This window comes from Diorhabda carinulata, chromosome 9 (assembly GCF_026250575.1).
Source record: "Diorhabda carinulata isolate Delta chromosome 9, icDioCari1.1, whole genome shotgun sequence".
NCBI classification, from domain to species: Eukaryota; Metazoa; Arthropoda; class Insecta; order Coleoptera; family Chrysomelidae; genus Diorhabda; species Diorhabda carinulata.
Window position 1 is genome coordinate 8,427,160 of NC_079468.1, and position 14,961 is coordinate 8,442,120.

Sequence of the window (14,961 nt, forward strand, 5' to 3'; positions counted from 1 at the left end):
TATTAAAATTCTTAAGTCTAATAAAATATATGTACAAAAAGGGCACATTTGAAGTATTCTATTTCTAGCTACAAATAGTGGTAAGACTCAAAGAAAGTTAAATATCATGTAACAAGAATAAAAATAATAATAAACAATAATAAAAATACATAATGCAAACAAAAACATTTATTGTTGAAAATGAAAATTAAAATGTTGTTTTCTCCAACCATCAAAAAATGTTGACATTTTTATACTATTTTCAGGTGCAAAAGCCATCAATTCCCTTATCGTACAAAAATTTGCTCGTTGCTTAGCAACACTTTTAATCCTAGGATTAAAAACGCTACTTTTAATCCTAGAACTAAAAGTACTACTAAACTACTACCAAAATTATATGATTAGTACGTCTACTTGACAATCGATATTTACCAACAATACCAGATATCCATGACTACCGACTTACTATCGCAGTTATAATTAATAGGTACTCAAATTTATTACCAAATTATTAACGATTTTTGAATAAAGCTAATTTTATTTTAAATTTGACATGGTTGGAGAAAAATGTTTTTTTTTAACTTACGCCACTTTTTTAGTCTATAATAAGAATTATGCATGATTATTATGGGATATGGTCAAGATTATAGACGATAATAATCAATTAGGACTAAGAAAATAATTTTATGAAAAATGAAAAAATGAAGGTTAGAAAAGTCCGAAATAAACACTAATAATGAATCAGACAATTTAATTGTAACTGTAGCTTATGTAACTGTAAAGCAATAACGTATGTAGACTGCTTGAATTTTTAGAAATTAATAATGATTTTTATAATTTAATATTTCATTATTTTAATATCATACAGTTTCACATTGTCGCTATTATACATAAATTCAACAGCCCCTACTGCTATTATAGTCCAGCACTAAAACAGGTAACGTGCGGAAGTCCCCAAAGCAAATTCAAGAATAGAGAATTCCCACATTTACCTTAGTCAAACAGTAAAAATTTTAAAAAGTGAATAAAATATTTTTCAAGAAATTCAAAAGCTATGAAAAATTTTTTATTTATAAACTAATATCCTATTTTATTTTAAACAAAGAAATTGATTATGCTGAATTGGCGATTATAGTCAATAATTGATTATATAAAGTATTTTTCGCACATTAATTATTATTATTATCATTATTTGTACTTTTTTACTGAATCTATATATTTAGGGTTCAGCCAAAGTCGGGTTACCCAGAGTTCAGCTAGGCTTGGGTGAATATAGGATGGCCGAGGCTGGTTTACCCAGAGTTGAGTCAGGCTTTGGTAAATGTAGGATGACCGAGGTTGGGTTACTCAGGGTTCATCCAGACTTGAGTGATTAAAGGATGGCCGAAATCAGGTTACCCAGAGTTCAGCCAGGCTTGGGTGAATATAGGATGACCGAAGTGGGGTTACACAAAGTTCAGCCAGGTTTGGGTGCATATAGGATAGCCAAGGCTTGGGCCATGATTCGTTTGTCTAAGCAGGGTTTCCCAGTGTTGGCTCAAGCTATCCCCGTCGTTCAAGTCTGGGGACTCTTACATGGGAGAATACTTGTAGTTATTGCATTTTCATTTCATTTTGGAAGATACTACAAGTTTGTTGTATTCGTTTGAGATATACTAGTTATTGTTCCAATCTTTTGAAGTAAAAATTATGCTTAACGATATTAAAGAAGCTTCTATTTGATTGTGCATATAAATATTTATGAATATAGTTTATTTGACACGCCCCAAAAACAAAATCATCCTTTGCTTAAGTTATATAGTAGGAAACGAATGATGATGACATGGAATAACGGACTAATACATTCCAAGTATTAGTTCATATACTGCAAGTGAACAAACTTTTGACAACAGCATGTTGTTTCATCTTCGAAAAACATCTTGGAAATATTTCATGTTGGATATATTTTACACAGAGAATCAATAATTCGAATAGAATCGAATGTTTTAATCTTCTTTACTTTGCATTGTGCATATGGAATTAAACAGATAATAAATTTAAATAAAAAACACCAAAAAAATTAGTAGGTATCTAATTGAACTGTATTCATTTTATCCTCTCAACGACAGGCTCCTATTCACTGCTTTATCAGGTCTTCATTTGTTAGAAATCCATAATATTTAATACCTGTTTTGTTTTAGTATTCCGATTAGTGTTTTTACATGTATCCACGGCACAACCCGGCATCATGATTTTATAATAGTTCAATCTTTTAAAAGAAATTAAAAACATTTATGTTAACTCTACAATAATCTTGAACACTGGCTAAGCCGATAAGTACACAAAAATCCAGTAAATACATAGAACTCTAACGTAATCTGAATGGCCAAGAAATCATTCTGATTCCAGCGTAAGGGGTCAAATTTGAGTCAGCATACCGGTGTTTGTGTTTCGTGGTGGATTCTGTTATCGAACATATCACATAGGATCAAACGTGAAGAGTTAGAGGCATAGGACCAAGATTGTCGTCTAAAGTTATTAGCTCGTTTATGAATGACAGTAACCATAGCAATTTAGAGGTTTTCAGAAGGATTTTTGGAATCGAAGTGTGTATAGATGATGAGAAGGCTTGGACTCCGCATACCGAACTTAGTTGTTATTACCTTTAACTGTAGAACATCCAGGAAATCAATTTTAGTGATGTCAGAAACGACTAGCGTAAATGTAGAAATGGAACAATATTATCTGATGAATCCCGGTTATACATAGAAACGTATGATCGTAGAGCTAATGATAGTTAAAAAAATACTAGGGGAATTTCGTAGGTCTCAAGGTCATCTTTAGTTTTTATATGAGACAAAATAAGTTCAAAAACTATTGGAACATCATCCGATTCATTACTCATGCCTAGTCGCTTTAAAAAAATGTGTAATAGATTTTAAGAGAAATTGTAATCAATTAGATATTAAGAACACCATGATATGCAATAAAAATTACTGACATAAAATAAATGTGATAACTTTTTCACTCGTTGCTAGCTATCTTAATACTAGACGCAAATCCGTCACTGATATAAGTTGAAATATTTCTCTATCGATTTTTGCCCGAACATAGTGACAATAATGTGATTTACAATGAAAAATATATCTTTGTTACCTAACAAAAACTCCATAAAAATGTCCATCCTAATCGAAATATATTTTCTCATTTCAGGACTGCTCTCATGGGACCTTAACGAATGCTTGGTAGATCTAGAAAAAGAACTGGCAGTTATCACAGAACAATCGTTGGAAGGAGAAGAAGCTAGATATGGTAAGTTTTAATATTATAAATTGAAATTTATTAGCTCTTTTGGTCCAGTAATTTTACTAATCAAACTTATCTGTTGAATATAGTCTTCTTGCCAGCAGAGGCTGGTGTAAAATATTAAATAAGTAAAAAAATCGTTGCACTATCGGCGCGAGAGACTACAACGCATTTGTAAAGCAAAAAACCCGTCCTCGCTAAAGCTTCCTGTGAGGAGATATCTTTGCTACAGACGGACATAACACTAGTAATAGTGTATTTTTTTGTAAAAAATGAGCTAAAAAGTCATAACAGTGGGAAAAATTGATGATAATAGATTGTGATAGTTTGTTTAGAACTCAAAATAAAAATCTGTTTCTAGTTTTGATTCAGCAAGAATCTGTAAAATTTAAGGTGATTTGTTGATATTCAGTAAATAATAAAAAAGTAGTGTCATATATATAATAGTTAGTAGGGACCCCTTCAATTGGATGTTGGATTTTTTAAATAGAGATTAACTCTTTAAGAATATGCAACAAAACTTTTAATTACTATATTTTGTTGGTGAGTATTTTGCTGAAGTTTATTCGAATTGATGAGGATAGGATATTTTTTATTAAATAGTAAAATGGGTATAAAATATTTTAATATTTTAATCAACATAATTGCCAGTATCTGTTTCATATAATTCGCCAACCATAAAGGCAAATGCCATTCTAAACAACCAAACTCTACTACAACGGCACGATATCAAATATTTAGGGATGTATATAGAAGTGCCTAACCTGGGAGAAACACATCTTAACCGAGAGTAAACAAACTAACATTAAGAGATATATATATACTGGCTGATAGGAAGAAAATCTAAATTATCCATAAAAAATAAGGTACTGATCTACAAAGCAAATCTCAAGCCCATTTTTACCTACAGTATTCCACTGTGAGGATCAGGAGCCAGCATTGAAATTCTGGAGTGATTACAATGAAAAGGCTAAGAATTGTTATAGATGCTACATGTTTTGTGCCCAATTTTGTTATACCTAATCTTCGATCTTCAAATGGAATCGGTCAAAGCAGAAATAACTTCCGTAAGCTATAAAAATAGATTAAGATATCATCCATACGACCTAATTATTAGGTTTTAACGGGTGTTCCTAATAGAAAACGACTTCTCAATCATAGAAATAAAAATCACTAGATTTTTATCCATCGTGTCAACTGAATTGCATCATCACACAATTTTCTATTATTATTATTATTATTATTATTATTATTATTATTATTATTATTATTATTATTCATTATTTTTTTTTTTTTTCTCGGGGGCGTAGCCAGTGCACGCACTAGGACAAGAGGCCCCCCTGAACCGCCCTATTGCCACCGTGGAACCGTTTAACACATAATCTTCGCCGGTGACGGGCTGTCTTTTCTTCATCTCGTTTTTCTTGTTTCCTACCTCTCCCTTCCTCTGTTGAGACAGAGATTAGGAGTTCGGATATTCAGTTGTTAGTCGTTTTCCAGGCAGCCGTCCGACTTCTTTTGCTGCAGTACTGATGTGGTGTACGCAGCAACGACACCCCACTGTTGTGTGCCCATGAGCATGAGCCGGATCACGTTTTCTGGTGTGACTGGACCCAGTGTCCTGACTACTGCCACTCTTTCCTCCTCAAATCGCCCACAAGCAAAGAAGGTGTGCTCTGCATCATCTGGAACTCCGCAGTACTTGCAGTTCGGCGTCTCCAGCTTCCCCATTCGGTACAGGTATCGTCTGAAGTAGCCGTGCCCTGTGAGAAACTGTGTCAGGTAGAAATCGACATTACCATGGGCTCGTTCGATCCAGGGAGCGACCTGCCCTATCAGCCTGTGGGTCCACCTCCCATTTCGCTCATTGTCCCAGCGTTCCTGCCATGCTGCCATGGTGCGGATTCTCTCCTCCTTGGCGGCCTGTGTTCTTCCCACCTCGCCGCTCCTCTCGTCGATAGCGAGAAGGTCGATTGGGATTACTCCAGCTACTGCGAGCACTGCTGCCTCTGACACCGTGCAATATGAGGAACATATCCTTAGGGCACCCCTGCGTTGGACGCTGGCCATCCGCTTTCTGTACTTCTTCACCAGGAGTGCATCTGCCCATATCTCTGCTCCGTACAGGAGGATGGAGTGGGTCGTGGCCATCAGCAACTTTCGCCTTTCATACGAGGGTCCTCCCAAGTTACTCATCAACCTACCGAGCGAGTTAGTCCTTTCGGCTGCCTTGTCGGTGACTCTTCTTATATGTTCCCAGTAACACAGCTTCGTGTCCAGGGTAACTCCGAGGTACTTGGCGGTACTTTTTGTTTGTATTTCCTCCTGGTTGACGTGGATGGTCACTAATGTGGGAATCCTCTTTCTCGTTAGAAGGACAATCTCCGTCTTTGGCAGTGCCAGCTCCAAGCCATGTTCGTGCATCCACCCATTAACTCGTCGCATCAACTCGTTCAACTTGATTTCGGCGAGCTCTAAGTTGCGAGCAGTGATGACGGCGGCGATGTCGTCAGCGTACCCCACCAGGAATGACTTCTGCGGCATCTGAATCTTCAAAAGACTGTCGTAAAGGGCGTTCCAGAGATCAGGACCCAATATCGAACCTTGAGCCACACCAGCAGACAGCCGTTTTGTTCTCTGCCCTTCTTCCGTCGTGTACAGTAGGAGTCTGTCCTGAAAGTAGTCATCTAGCAAACGCAAAAGGTACCTCGGTATCTGAAACGTGTTTCGCAGTGTGCTTAGTATGTCCTCCCATCTGGCTGAGTTGAAAGCATTCTTCACGTCTAGGGTAACTAGCAAGGCAAGGGGTCGGGCTGCGTGACACGGTATCCTTGTCTCCTCTACTGCTTTTATAACCTCTTGTATGGCCCCCACAGTCGATCTTTTGGGTCTAAAGCCGTACTGTCTATCGGAGAGGTTACCTGCTTCTTCTATGGCTTCGGTGATTCTCGGCTTGATCAGCATCTCCATAAGCTTGCCTGCGGTATCCAGCATACTCAGGGGTCTATAAGCTGAAGGTGAGTTAGGGTCGCCTTTACCTTTGCTGATCAGGACCAGCTTTGCTTTCTTCCATCGGGCACTGAATGTTCCTGTTCTTAGACATTCATTGTACATGCGAAGTAGCATTTCTGGTTCGCAGTTTGCGACGGCTTTAAGAGCTTCGGTGGGGATCCCGTCTGGTCCCGGAGCCTTGTTTGGTTTTAGAAGGGCTACTGCTTTCTTTAGATCATCTTGGCTGAATGGGATTACTTCTGTTGGGTCAATGGCGTATTCTAGCTTTTCCCTTGGTGGATGTGTTGGGAATAGGCCTTCTACTATTCGCTCCATCAGGTGCGTGTCGGTTGGAGCTGTGGTCGCCGTTCCCAGTCTTTTTGTTACAATCTTGTAACCAGTACCCCAGGGGTCATTGTTCACTTCTTGACAAAGCTCTTTCCAGCATTTGTGTTTGCTGCTGCTGATGGCCTTTCGCAGGTCCTTTTTTGCTGCTTTGTACTCCTCCGTTAGTGCTTCTGCGTCTGCCCTATTGCGGGATCTCTGGGCGATTCGTCTCGATCGGATACAGGCTGTTCGTAGCTCGGCAATTTCCTCGTTCCACCAGTAAACAGATCTTCGTGGGGGTCTTCTTTTGACTCGGGGCATTGAGGCATTGCATGCTGTCTGTATGATGTTCATAGTTCTATGAACCACGGCCTCTGTTCTCTTTCTCTCGCTTTGGACGGCTGGGACATCGGCAGGCTGAGCATTGGCATTTCTTAGGGCTGTCTCAAATTTGGCTCGATCTAATTTTCTGGCGTTCCATCGTGGGCTTTCTTCTGTGAGTACCCTCCGTCTTATACTAGCCATTACGTCGAAGACGATATACTGGTGATCGCTTCCCGTAAGTTCCTCCGTGACTTTCCATTCGTGGACTCTGCCAGCTACCATCTCTGATGCAAAGGTAATGTCTGGAATGGATTCACCCCACCTGGGCCTTCTGTATGTGGTTGTAGATCCTGTGTTGACCACCAGGAGATTGAGTCTCGCTGCCATCTCAAGTATGAGCCTTCCCCTTGTATTGGTGTGCGGCATTCCCCATTCGGTTGCTCGGGCATTGAAATCTCCTGCCATTATGACCTTGTTCGGAAGTGCTCTGAGTTCGTCCTCGAGGTTTTGCAGTTTTTGACGGAGTTCTTGTGCGTCGACGTTGGGGGACAAATACACACTAACATATGTCACATCATTTATAGTTGCCCATACTTGGTCCTCGCCTTTACCATGTTGTTCAACTTTTAGTCCGTTCGAGTTCGGTACCCATAAGGCAGCTGTATTGGTATCGTTCTGGAACCAGAAGGAGTTTTCCCTGCGGCGAAATGGTTCGCTGATGATGACGACGTTGGCTTGTAGTTCGGATACTATTTGTGGCAGCAGTTCGTGGGCTAGCCGGCTCCTGTTCAAATTACCTTGGACTACTTTAAGCATTCCGGGATTTCTTCTCTTTCGCCTTTTTTGCTGCATCTCGGTACACTTTACATTTGTAGGATCCAGTTGAGTGTCTTAAGCCATCGGCCGTCGTACCTAACTCTTTACAAAGACAGCATTCCGGCTGGTCCTTACAGTTAGCTGCTTTGTGCCCGGGCTTGCCGCACCTCCAGCATAGAGCACTTCTGTCAGGGCCGTTGCAGTTTTTGGATGTGTGACCATACCCTTGGCATTTATAACACCGTGCAACGGTCGTGTGCAGCTTTACTTGGCAGTATACACATCCCACCAGCAACCTTCCTTTGTGAAGAAGAGCATTAGCGGCTCCCTCGTCCAATTCCACTGTGGCTGTACGTATTTCTCTATGATTCGGTTTGGATATACGTATTCTAAGTTCGCCTGTCTGCCCCACTGCTCGAATTACAGCATCTTTGACTTCGTCCATCGTGGTGAGTGAATCGAGGTCTCTGACTTCAACGGTTGTTTTCGGAACCAGGTCTCTAACAGAGAGATCTTTTCCTATTACTTCCTGGATTCTCTCTCGGAACGTGCTTCTGCCTTGTGTACCTTGGCTCAGTTCAACCAGTACATGCCCATCTGCTGTCTTTCTTATACATTTGACCTCCGTTGCGTTCTCTTCTTGTTTGACTGTAGTCCGGAGGGCTTTTAGCACATCCGAGTATGTGATGCTTTCGGTTGGCTTGATCAGTACTGCGGTATTTCTTCTATTTGGGCCCTTTGCCTGCACTTTTGCGTTATGTGGAGTCTTCTTTCTTTTGCTTGTGACGAGAGTCCAGTCTTCGTCGGCTGTTGCTTCGCCCGCAGGTAACGCCGAGTCCGTAACGTGCGCAACACTTCTCCTCTTTCCTCGCTTAAAGGCACCGCCTTCAGGAGTCTCCGAGGCACCCCTCTTTTTCTGCGGCGTTCGTTGCTGTGACTCACTGCTCATCAGTCGAGTCCTCATCGTCGGCTGGTTTACTTTGGACAACTCTTTCTTGAAAATTTCTTGAGACTTTCTCAAGGCTCCTCCGTTGTACTTTAGACCACCCATGTATTCCAGTGCCTTTGCCATGGAATCCTTGATTGCCATCGGTGCATTCTTCGGTAGTGCGTTACTCATTGTTTGGATTGCCTTGTCCAGAGTCAGAAGTATTCTTTGCTGTTCCTCCAAAAGTGCCATCATAGCCTGCCATCCTGTCATCCAGGGAGGTAACTCTTCGAAGACCTCTGGCTCTTTTATCTTCGTTGTGGGCGACGAGCCTCCTTTCGTTACTGTTTCAGTAGCAGCTTCATTTAAGACGACACCAGTGTTAACACCTATGGATCCTTTTCTGCGTGCGGGTGGAGTTCTCGCAAGTGACGATCTCCTCACCGAAGGGTCTGTATTCTCCTTCCAGCCGTATCCACCGGACTTCTTATCATCTCCTGTCGTTTTCGCATGTGACTGCCCCCCCCCCAGAATCCGTGGGGCCTGCACCGACCACCGGGGCTTTTACCCGATCGGAATCGGTGGTGAGACTGCCGTTGCCGGTACTCACCTGGGGTACTATTTCTTCCGTTTTACTTCCCATGCTACTTTGCCTTAAGACATATCCCTCTCGCTTCAGCCTTAGTAGCGATCTCCCTCCACCGGGGTTGGGTACCCGATCTCGGTTGAATCATCCTACTAAGTTACCAGGGTCTGCGCGCGGAGCAAGCGAGTAGGAATTGACAGAAGAGGCTATGTTTTGCGCTTTACTGCCCTTGACCCCATTATTATTATTATTATTATTATTATTATTATTATTATTATTATTATTATTATTATTATTATTATTATTATTATTATTATTATTATTATTATTATTATTATTATTATTATTATTATTATTATTATTATTATTATTATTATTATTATTATTATTATTATTATTATTATTATTATTATTATTATTATTATTATTATTATTATTATTATTATTATTATTATTATTATTATTATTATTATTATTATTATTATTATTATTATTATTATTATTATTATTATTATTATTATTATTATTATTATTATTATTATTATTATTATTATTATTATTATTATTATTATTATTATTATTATTATTATTATTATTATTATTATTATTATTATTATTATTATTATTATTATTATTATTATTATTATTATTATTATTATTATTATTATTATTATTATTATTATTATTATTATTATTATTATTATTATTATTATTATTATTATTATTATTATTATTATTATTATTATTATTATTATTATTATTATTATTATTATTATTATTATTATTATTATTATTATTATTATTATTATTATTATTATTATTATTATTATTATTATTATTATTATTATATATTGCAAATGAAAAGGGGAAATAAAAAATATATGAACAATCATTGAACCATCTAATTCTCCTTTGAAGTAAAGTTTTTCTTTATTCCATTAACTTTTCTCTGTTATTTACGTTTCTAGCTGGAACAGATTTTTTAAATCTGTCAAAATCAATTCTAAAGAGTTTTAAATCTCAGAACCTCCCGTTAATGGCAGATTTACAAACTTGGGAGTCCTTTGCAGCTTGTCATTATTTTTCATTTTCCATTGTGTAAAAAACATTTATTTAAAATAAGGATTTTCGGCAATTAAATCGTAATGACATATAAAAAAGCATAAAATATTGACAAGGATGCACGAAGTTAGAAATAAAAACGCTGGAAGTACGAGAACACGTCTGTACATAACCTTCCACAGTTCTGTATCAAAATAAATCACACTTATGGATAAAAAAGCATTTTTACATTCACTTATGTCATATTAGAAGTCAAAATCAAATTTATCAAGAACGAAGTTCCTGAAAAAATAAAAATCAGAAAAAAATGAAACATCTGTATATATTAATACACGATTCCAAGGTTCCGACGCACATATAAAATACGACGAATACCTCCCGTTCTTTTTCTTTTATAAAACGATCATTGGAATACCTAACCAACCTAGGGCATTTTCATTGTATTCTATGAATCAGGTTTTAACATAATCATGACGAAATAAAATATCTATATATACGATTGCAACATTTGAAAGAGAGTAAGAATTCTCACTGTTTCTACTAGGCTGGGGCCTAGGGACATCGACTCGAACATAATCGATTATTATGCAATTTAATAATAATACACTTAAATTAAACCTATTCCTAAGGCAACTGAAAATACAAATGAGCTGTTTTGTCCTTTTGATTTAAAATTAATTATGAACCAATACACATATTTCTGATTACATCTCGAACTAACTCACAACGCACTAGTCCACCTGCATACGTCAAGTTATCTTTTGTTGTCTGTCTCTCTCGTACATTTTCTCTGCATATTCATTCGATACTGGGCTTTAGAACTGACTTTGAAGTCGATGGATTCAAGATAGTTGCAACGGAAATTACAGTTCTTCCAACAGTTCTATCAACAAAATGTCGAGGTTATGAAAATTACCCGAGACTGTATATTTAGCGTTGAAGACTTGAAATCGAAATGAAGTTGGAAGGAAGTTGTAAGTTTTGTTAATGTGTTGAAGCCGATACTTAGTTACCCTACTACTTACTACAAGCCAATGTTGAAAATGCTTTCGACAAAATTTGGTGAAATCTAGAATGTCACCTCCTTGAAACAAAACAAGTCAAGATCCATGAAAACTCTGGAACTGGGGAGAGAGAATGGTTTTATTTATTTTGATATTTTCTCATGAGATTTTGTTTCCACTGGAAATTGAGACAGTTTGTGAAAAATATCTTTAGAGGAAAATAAGATGGTATATGGAAGAAAAGAATATATTTATGACGTGAAAATCGCTTAGCATTTACTTCTGGAATTCAACACCTATACTTCCATTAATTAGTTTTCCAAAATAAAAGCAGATATTATAGGAGTAAGTTACGAAGTCCGGCAATCAAGTGATGAGATTTTTTTACCATGCGAAACAGTCAGGCAGATTTTAAATCGTGATGAGAAGATATTATTCCGTAAAATTTTTCAGGAGAGCAAAATAACAATGAATATCAAACGCAGAAGACTATTTGGAGCATGTAGAAAGTGATCATACACTGCTGCATTGATACGGACGATGAAAGTTGGTTTTTTCAGTCTCCAAAACGGAGGGTCAGAATTAACTCTGGATATCATCAAATAATCCAAGACCACAAAAAAGTTATACAAGGATTTCAGCGCTTCTCTGAATAACGATACATCTCTGATCTCAAGATAAAAGATAAACCTAAATGAAAATAATAGCATCATCAATCACCCCTATAACACCGTAAATATATTCAGTCTAACAAATATTATTGATGTATTTAAATTGATATAAAAGTTCTGGAAACTCACAATGTTCCGTGAAGATATCGAGAAACTTTTGATCCTCCATCAAAATGCACGTCGCTATTCTAGACTTCAGCTTTTCTGAAGAGGCAGCAATTAAGAAACTCGTTCATATAATCTTGAGATTTTTTCAACAATGACATGGTAATGATATGCTGGCTGGGGTCCTTAAGGAGACTTTTATCTCATCATTGCATATAAAAAAAATTAGAACAAGAACATGAACAGAACATAAATATAAGGGAATGTCAACAACATAAATGTTATCTTAAATATATATAATAAGTCTTTTGAACTAAATCTTTATTGGCGATATCTCAGGATCGGAGAATATTTTTTTCAAATCTACATAACTCGAATTTTCATTGTTTGTCTTCTTTTATTCAAATATGTCAATGTAGGAGTAATATTCAAGGACATAGAAATATGTAGGTTCTAGATAATATCGACTTAATAAGATAATAATTGATTCTTGTTTAATCGGAAAAATGTATTAAACCATTTGTTATATTGAATTACCATAACCAAAAGATAACCTAAATGTCAAAGTTTATGAAATAAAATCAACCCAGATATTTATACGTACACTGTAAATCAAGGCAGTAACTCAATTCCAATAGTTCTATTCTTAGATGAAGAAGCAAACATAAAGTATAAGTAAAAGATATTAAAGGATTCTGTCCCCTTTAGCAACGTCCCATTTGTAAAAAAATCAAAGTAGTTTCATAATAAACAATAATGTTTCAAAAATTACTCCCAAATGTTCCAAACAATTTTTTGGCCCAAAATTACCATAGATTATGACTTGATTACTGTAAATCTTAAAATTGCAGATGTCCATTAAACATAACTTATGTAAGATTTCTTTTCTACAATATAATTTATTCTATTTATCTCCATTACACTGTAAAAATTTGTAAAATAACCATTTTTTTGCTAGACATATGATAAATGAAATTACTAATAAGTGTATGCGAATTCAAATTAGTAATTTTCTTAGACAATTGAAGAAATTTACTTAGATGAAGTGTAATTCAACTATCTTTGAGGATTACAAAAAATCTGTGAATTTTAATTTACTACCTTTTACAAAAAAATGTGTGACTAACGTTACTACGAAAACATAGAATAGATGGCACAAGCTAGAGGAGGAAAGATTTAAAATTTAAAAGTGATACTGGAATAGATGTCAATGATATAGTTCTACCTAAAACATAATAGCTGGTCAGAAAGACATAGTTTCTTTATTGTATAGAAAATTGCAAAAAATATTTTGTAAGTTTCTCAAGCTGAGTTAATTGAATGGTTTAGTTACAACACTGCATTGTAAATCTACTAATTGTCCTTATCATAAATCATTGGAGTGGGAAATCGTAAAATTACTAATAAAATTTTCTATTACTGCTTTGTGAAGTTTTTGAAATGTTTTGTGATATTCTCAAACTGTATTTAAATATCATGTTCAGTAAATTTATTAATTTTTTTGCGTTAAAACTCCCTACACACTTTTTGGTAAGTTTACCAAAATTGTTCAACGTGTTCAAAACAATTTTTCCATACATCATTATGAAACTACGATATAACTTAACCATTTCTATAGGAATAAATACAATAATGAGGTGACAGTCTTAATAAGATACCACACTCCATTAAAACTCACCTAGGGGCCTCTAAACGTTTATAGTCCTGCTACGTGCAGTTTGTGCTGAATCATGTCTATATAGGCACTAAATTGGTTTTATTAAAGAAGACATTATTCGTTGAATAATATATTGGGTTTAATCGTCAACTTTTATAAATTTTTAATTGAGTTTATTTCGTTTTAGGGTATGATCTATAAAATCCTCTTGTTCAATACATTCAATAATAGTATTTTCTGACTGATGTCAATCTTCTCGTCCTCGAACATATTTAAATTAATCTTTTGACATTGGACACGTGAATCTTTTATGTCCAACTCTCGACTGCATTCAGTATTAACAAGTTTGTCACTAATCGACACTGTTTACACTACTTCAAACGGATGCCGCAAAGTCATCCTCCGCAATTAATTTATATACTTACTAATAATAATGGAAAAATCCTAATTTCAAACCAAAATCGCAAACTAAACTAAGATTTGAGAAACAAATTTGAATATTCAAGGCGTATGTGTTCTTTGGTGACACTTTTATTTCTTAATGGAGCTACTAATAATAAGTAACTAGTAAAATTCACTACTTTCGTCGTGTGATGGATATTATAACCACTTCTCCAAAGTTGCCCAGATGTATCTATTTGCAGTCAGAACTCTTTGATACTTTCATAGCCTTTCAAATAATAATAGATAAACTTTATAATGAGACAATTTATCAGTGATAATGTGCTTGAGTATTTCACCAAAACAATCCCTCTAAATCGAGCCTTCATAAAGGAACCCCCTGCTGCAAGACTTTTTTGGGTTAATAAATACGAAGAATGCAGGTTGTCGGACTGAGCAAAATCCTCTAAATATCAAACGTGTTCGTGCCGTAGTGACCCTAATTCTCGATATTCGGTGCGAAAATATGCAGCGACCCTGAATTGATCAAAAACAGTGGTTCAAAACATACTGAACCAATATCACCACTTTTACCAAAATCAGGGTTATCTACTCCGAATTTCTTGTGCAGATGTATTACTTAACACATTCTAAGATATCTTATCCAGCGACGAGGCACAAGTTTATTAAAATAGCTTTGTAAATAAACAAATCTGCCGTTACGAATCATCTGGAAATCCTTACATCCTTGCAAACCTTTCGATGGAATTCTTCACATTTTTTTAGGCCTTCAACGGCGCTAAAATATCTTATTTAACCCTCATATATTTTTATGGGACAGCATA

The 14,961-nt window shown here is 36.1% G+C and overlaps 1 protein-coding gene across 1 annotated transcript in view; it reads left to right on the forward strand.

The window, feature by feature from the left end:
- The window catches only part of LOC130898091 (microtubule-associated protein futsch), a 172,034-nt gene that overhangs the window by 134,923 nt on the left and 22,150 nt on the right, over nt 1-14,961 (forward strand). The window contains exon 2 of the mRNA XM_057807137.1: nt 3,172-3,270. Within this exon, the coding sequence (XP_057663120.1) occupies nt 3,172-3,270 (99 nt within the window). The remainder of the gene's footprint in view (nt 1-3,171; nt 3,271-14,961) is intronic.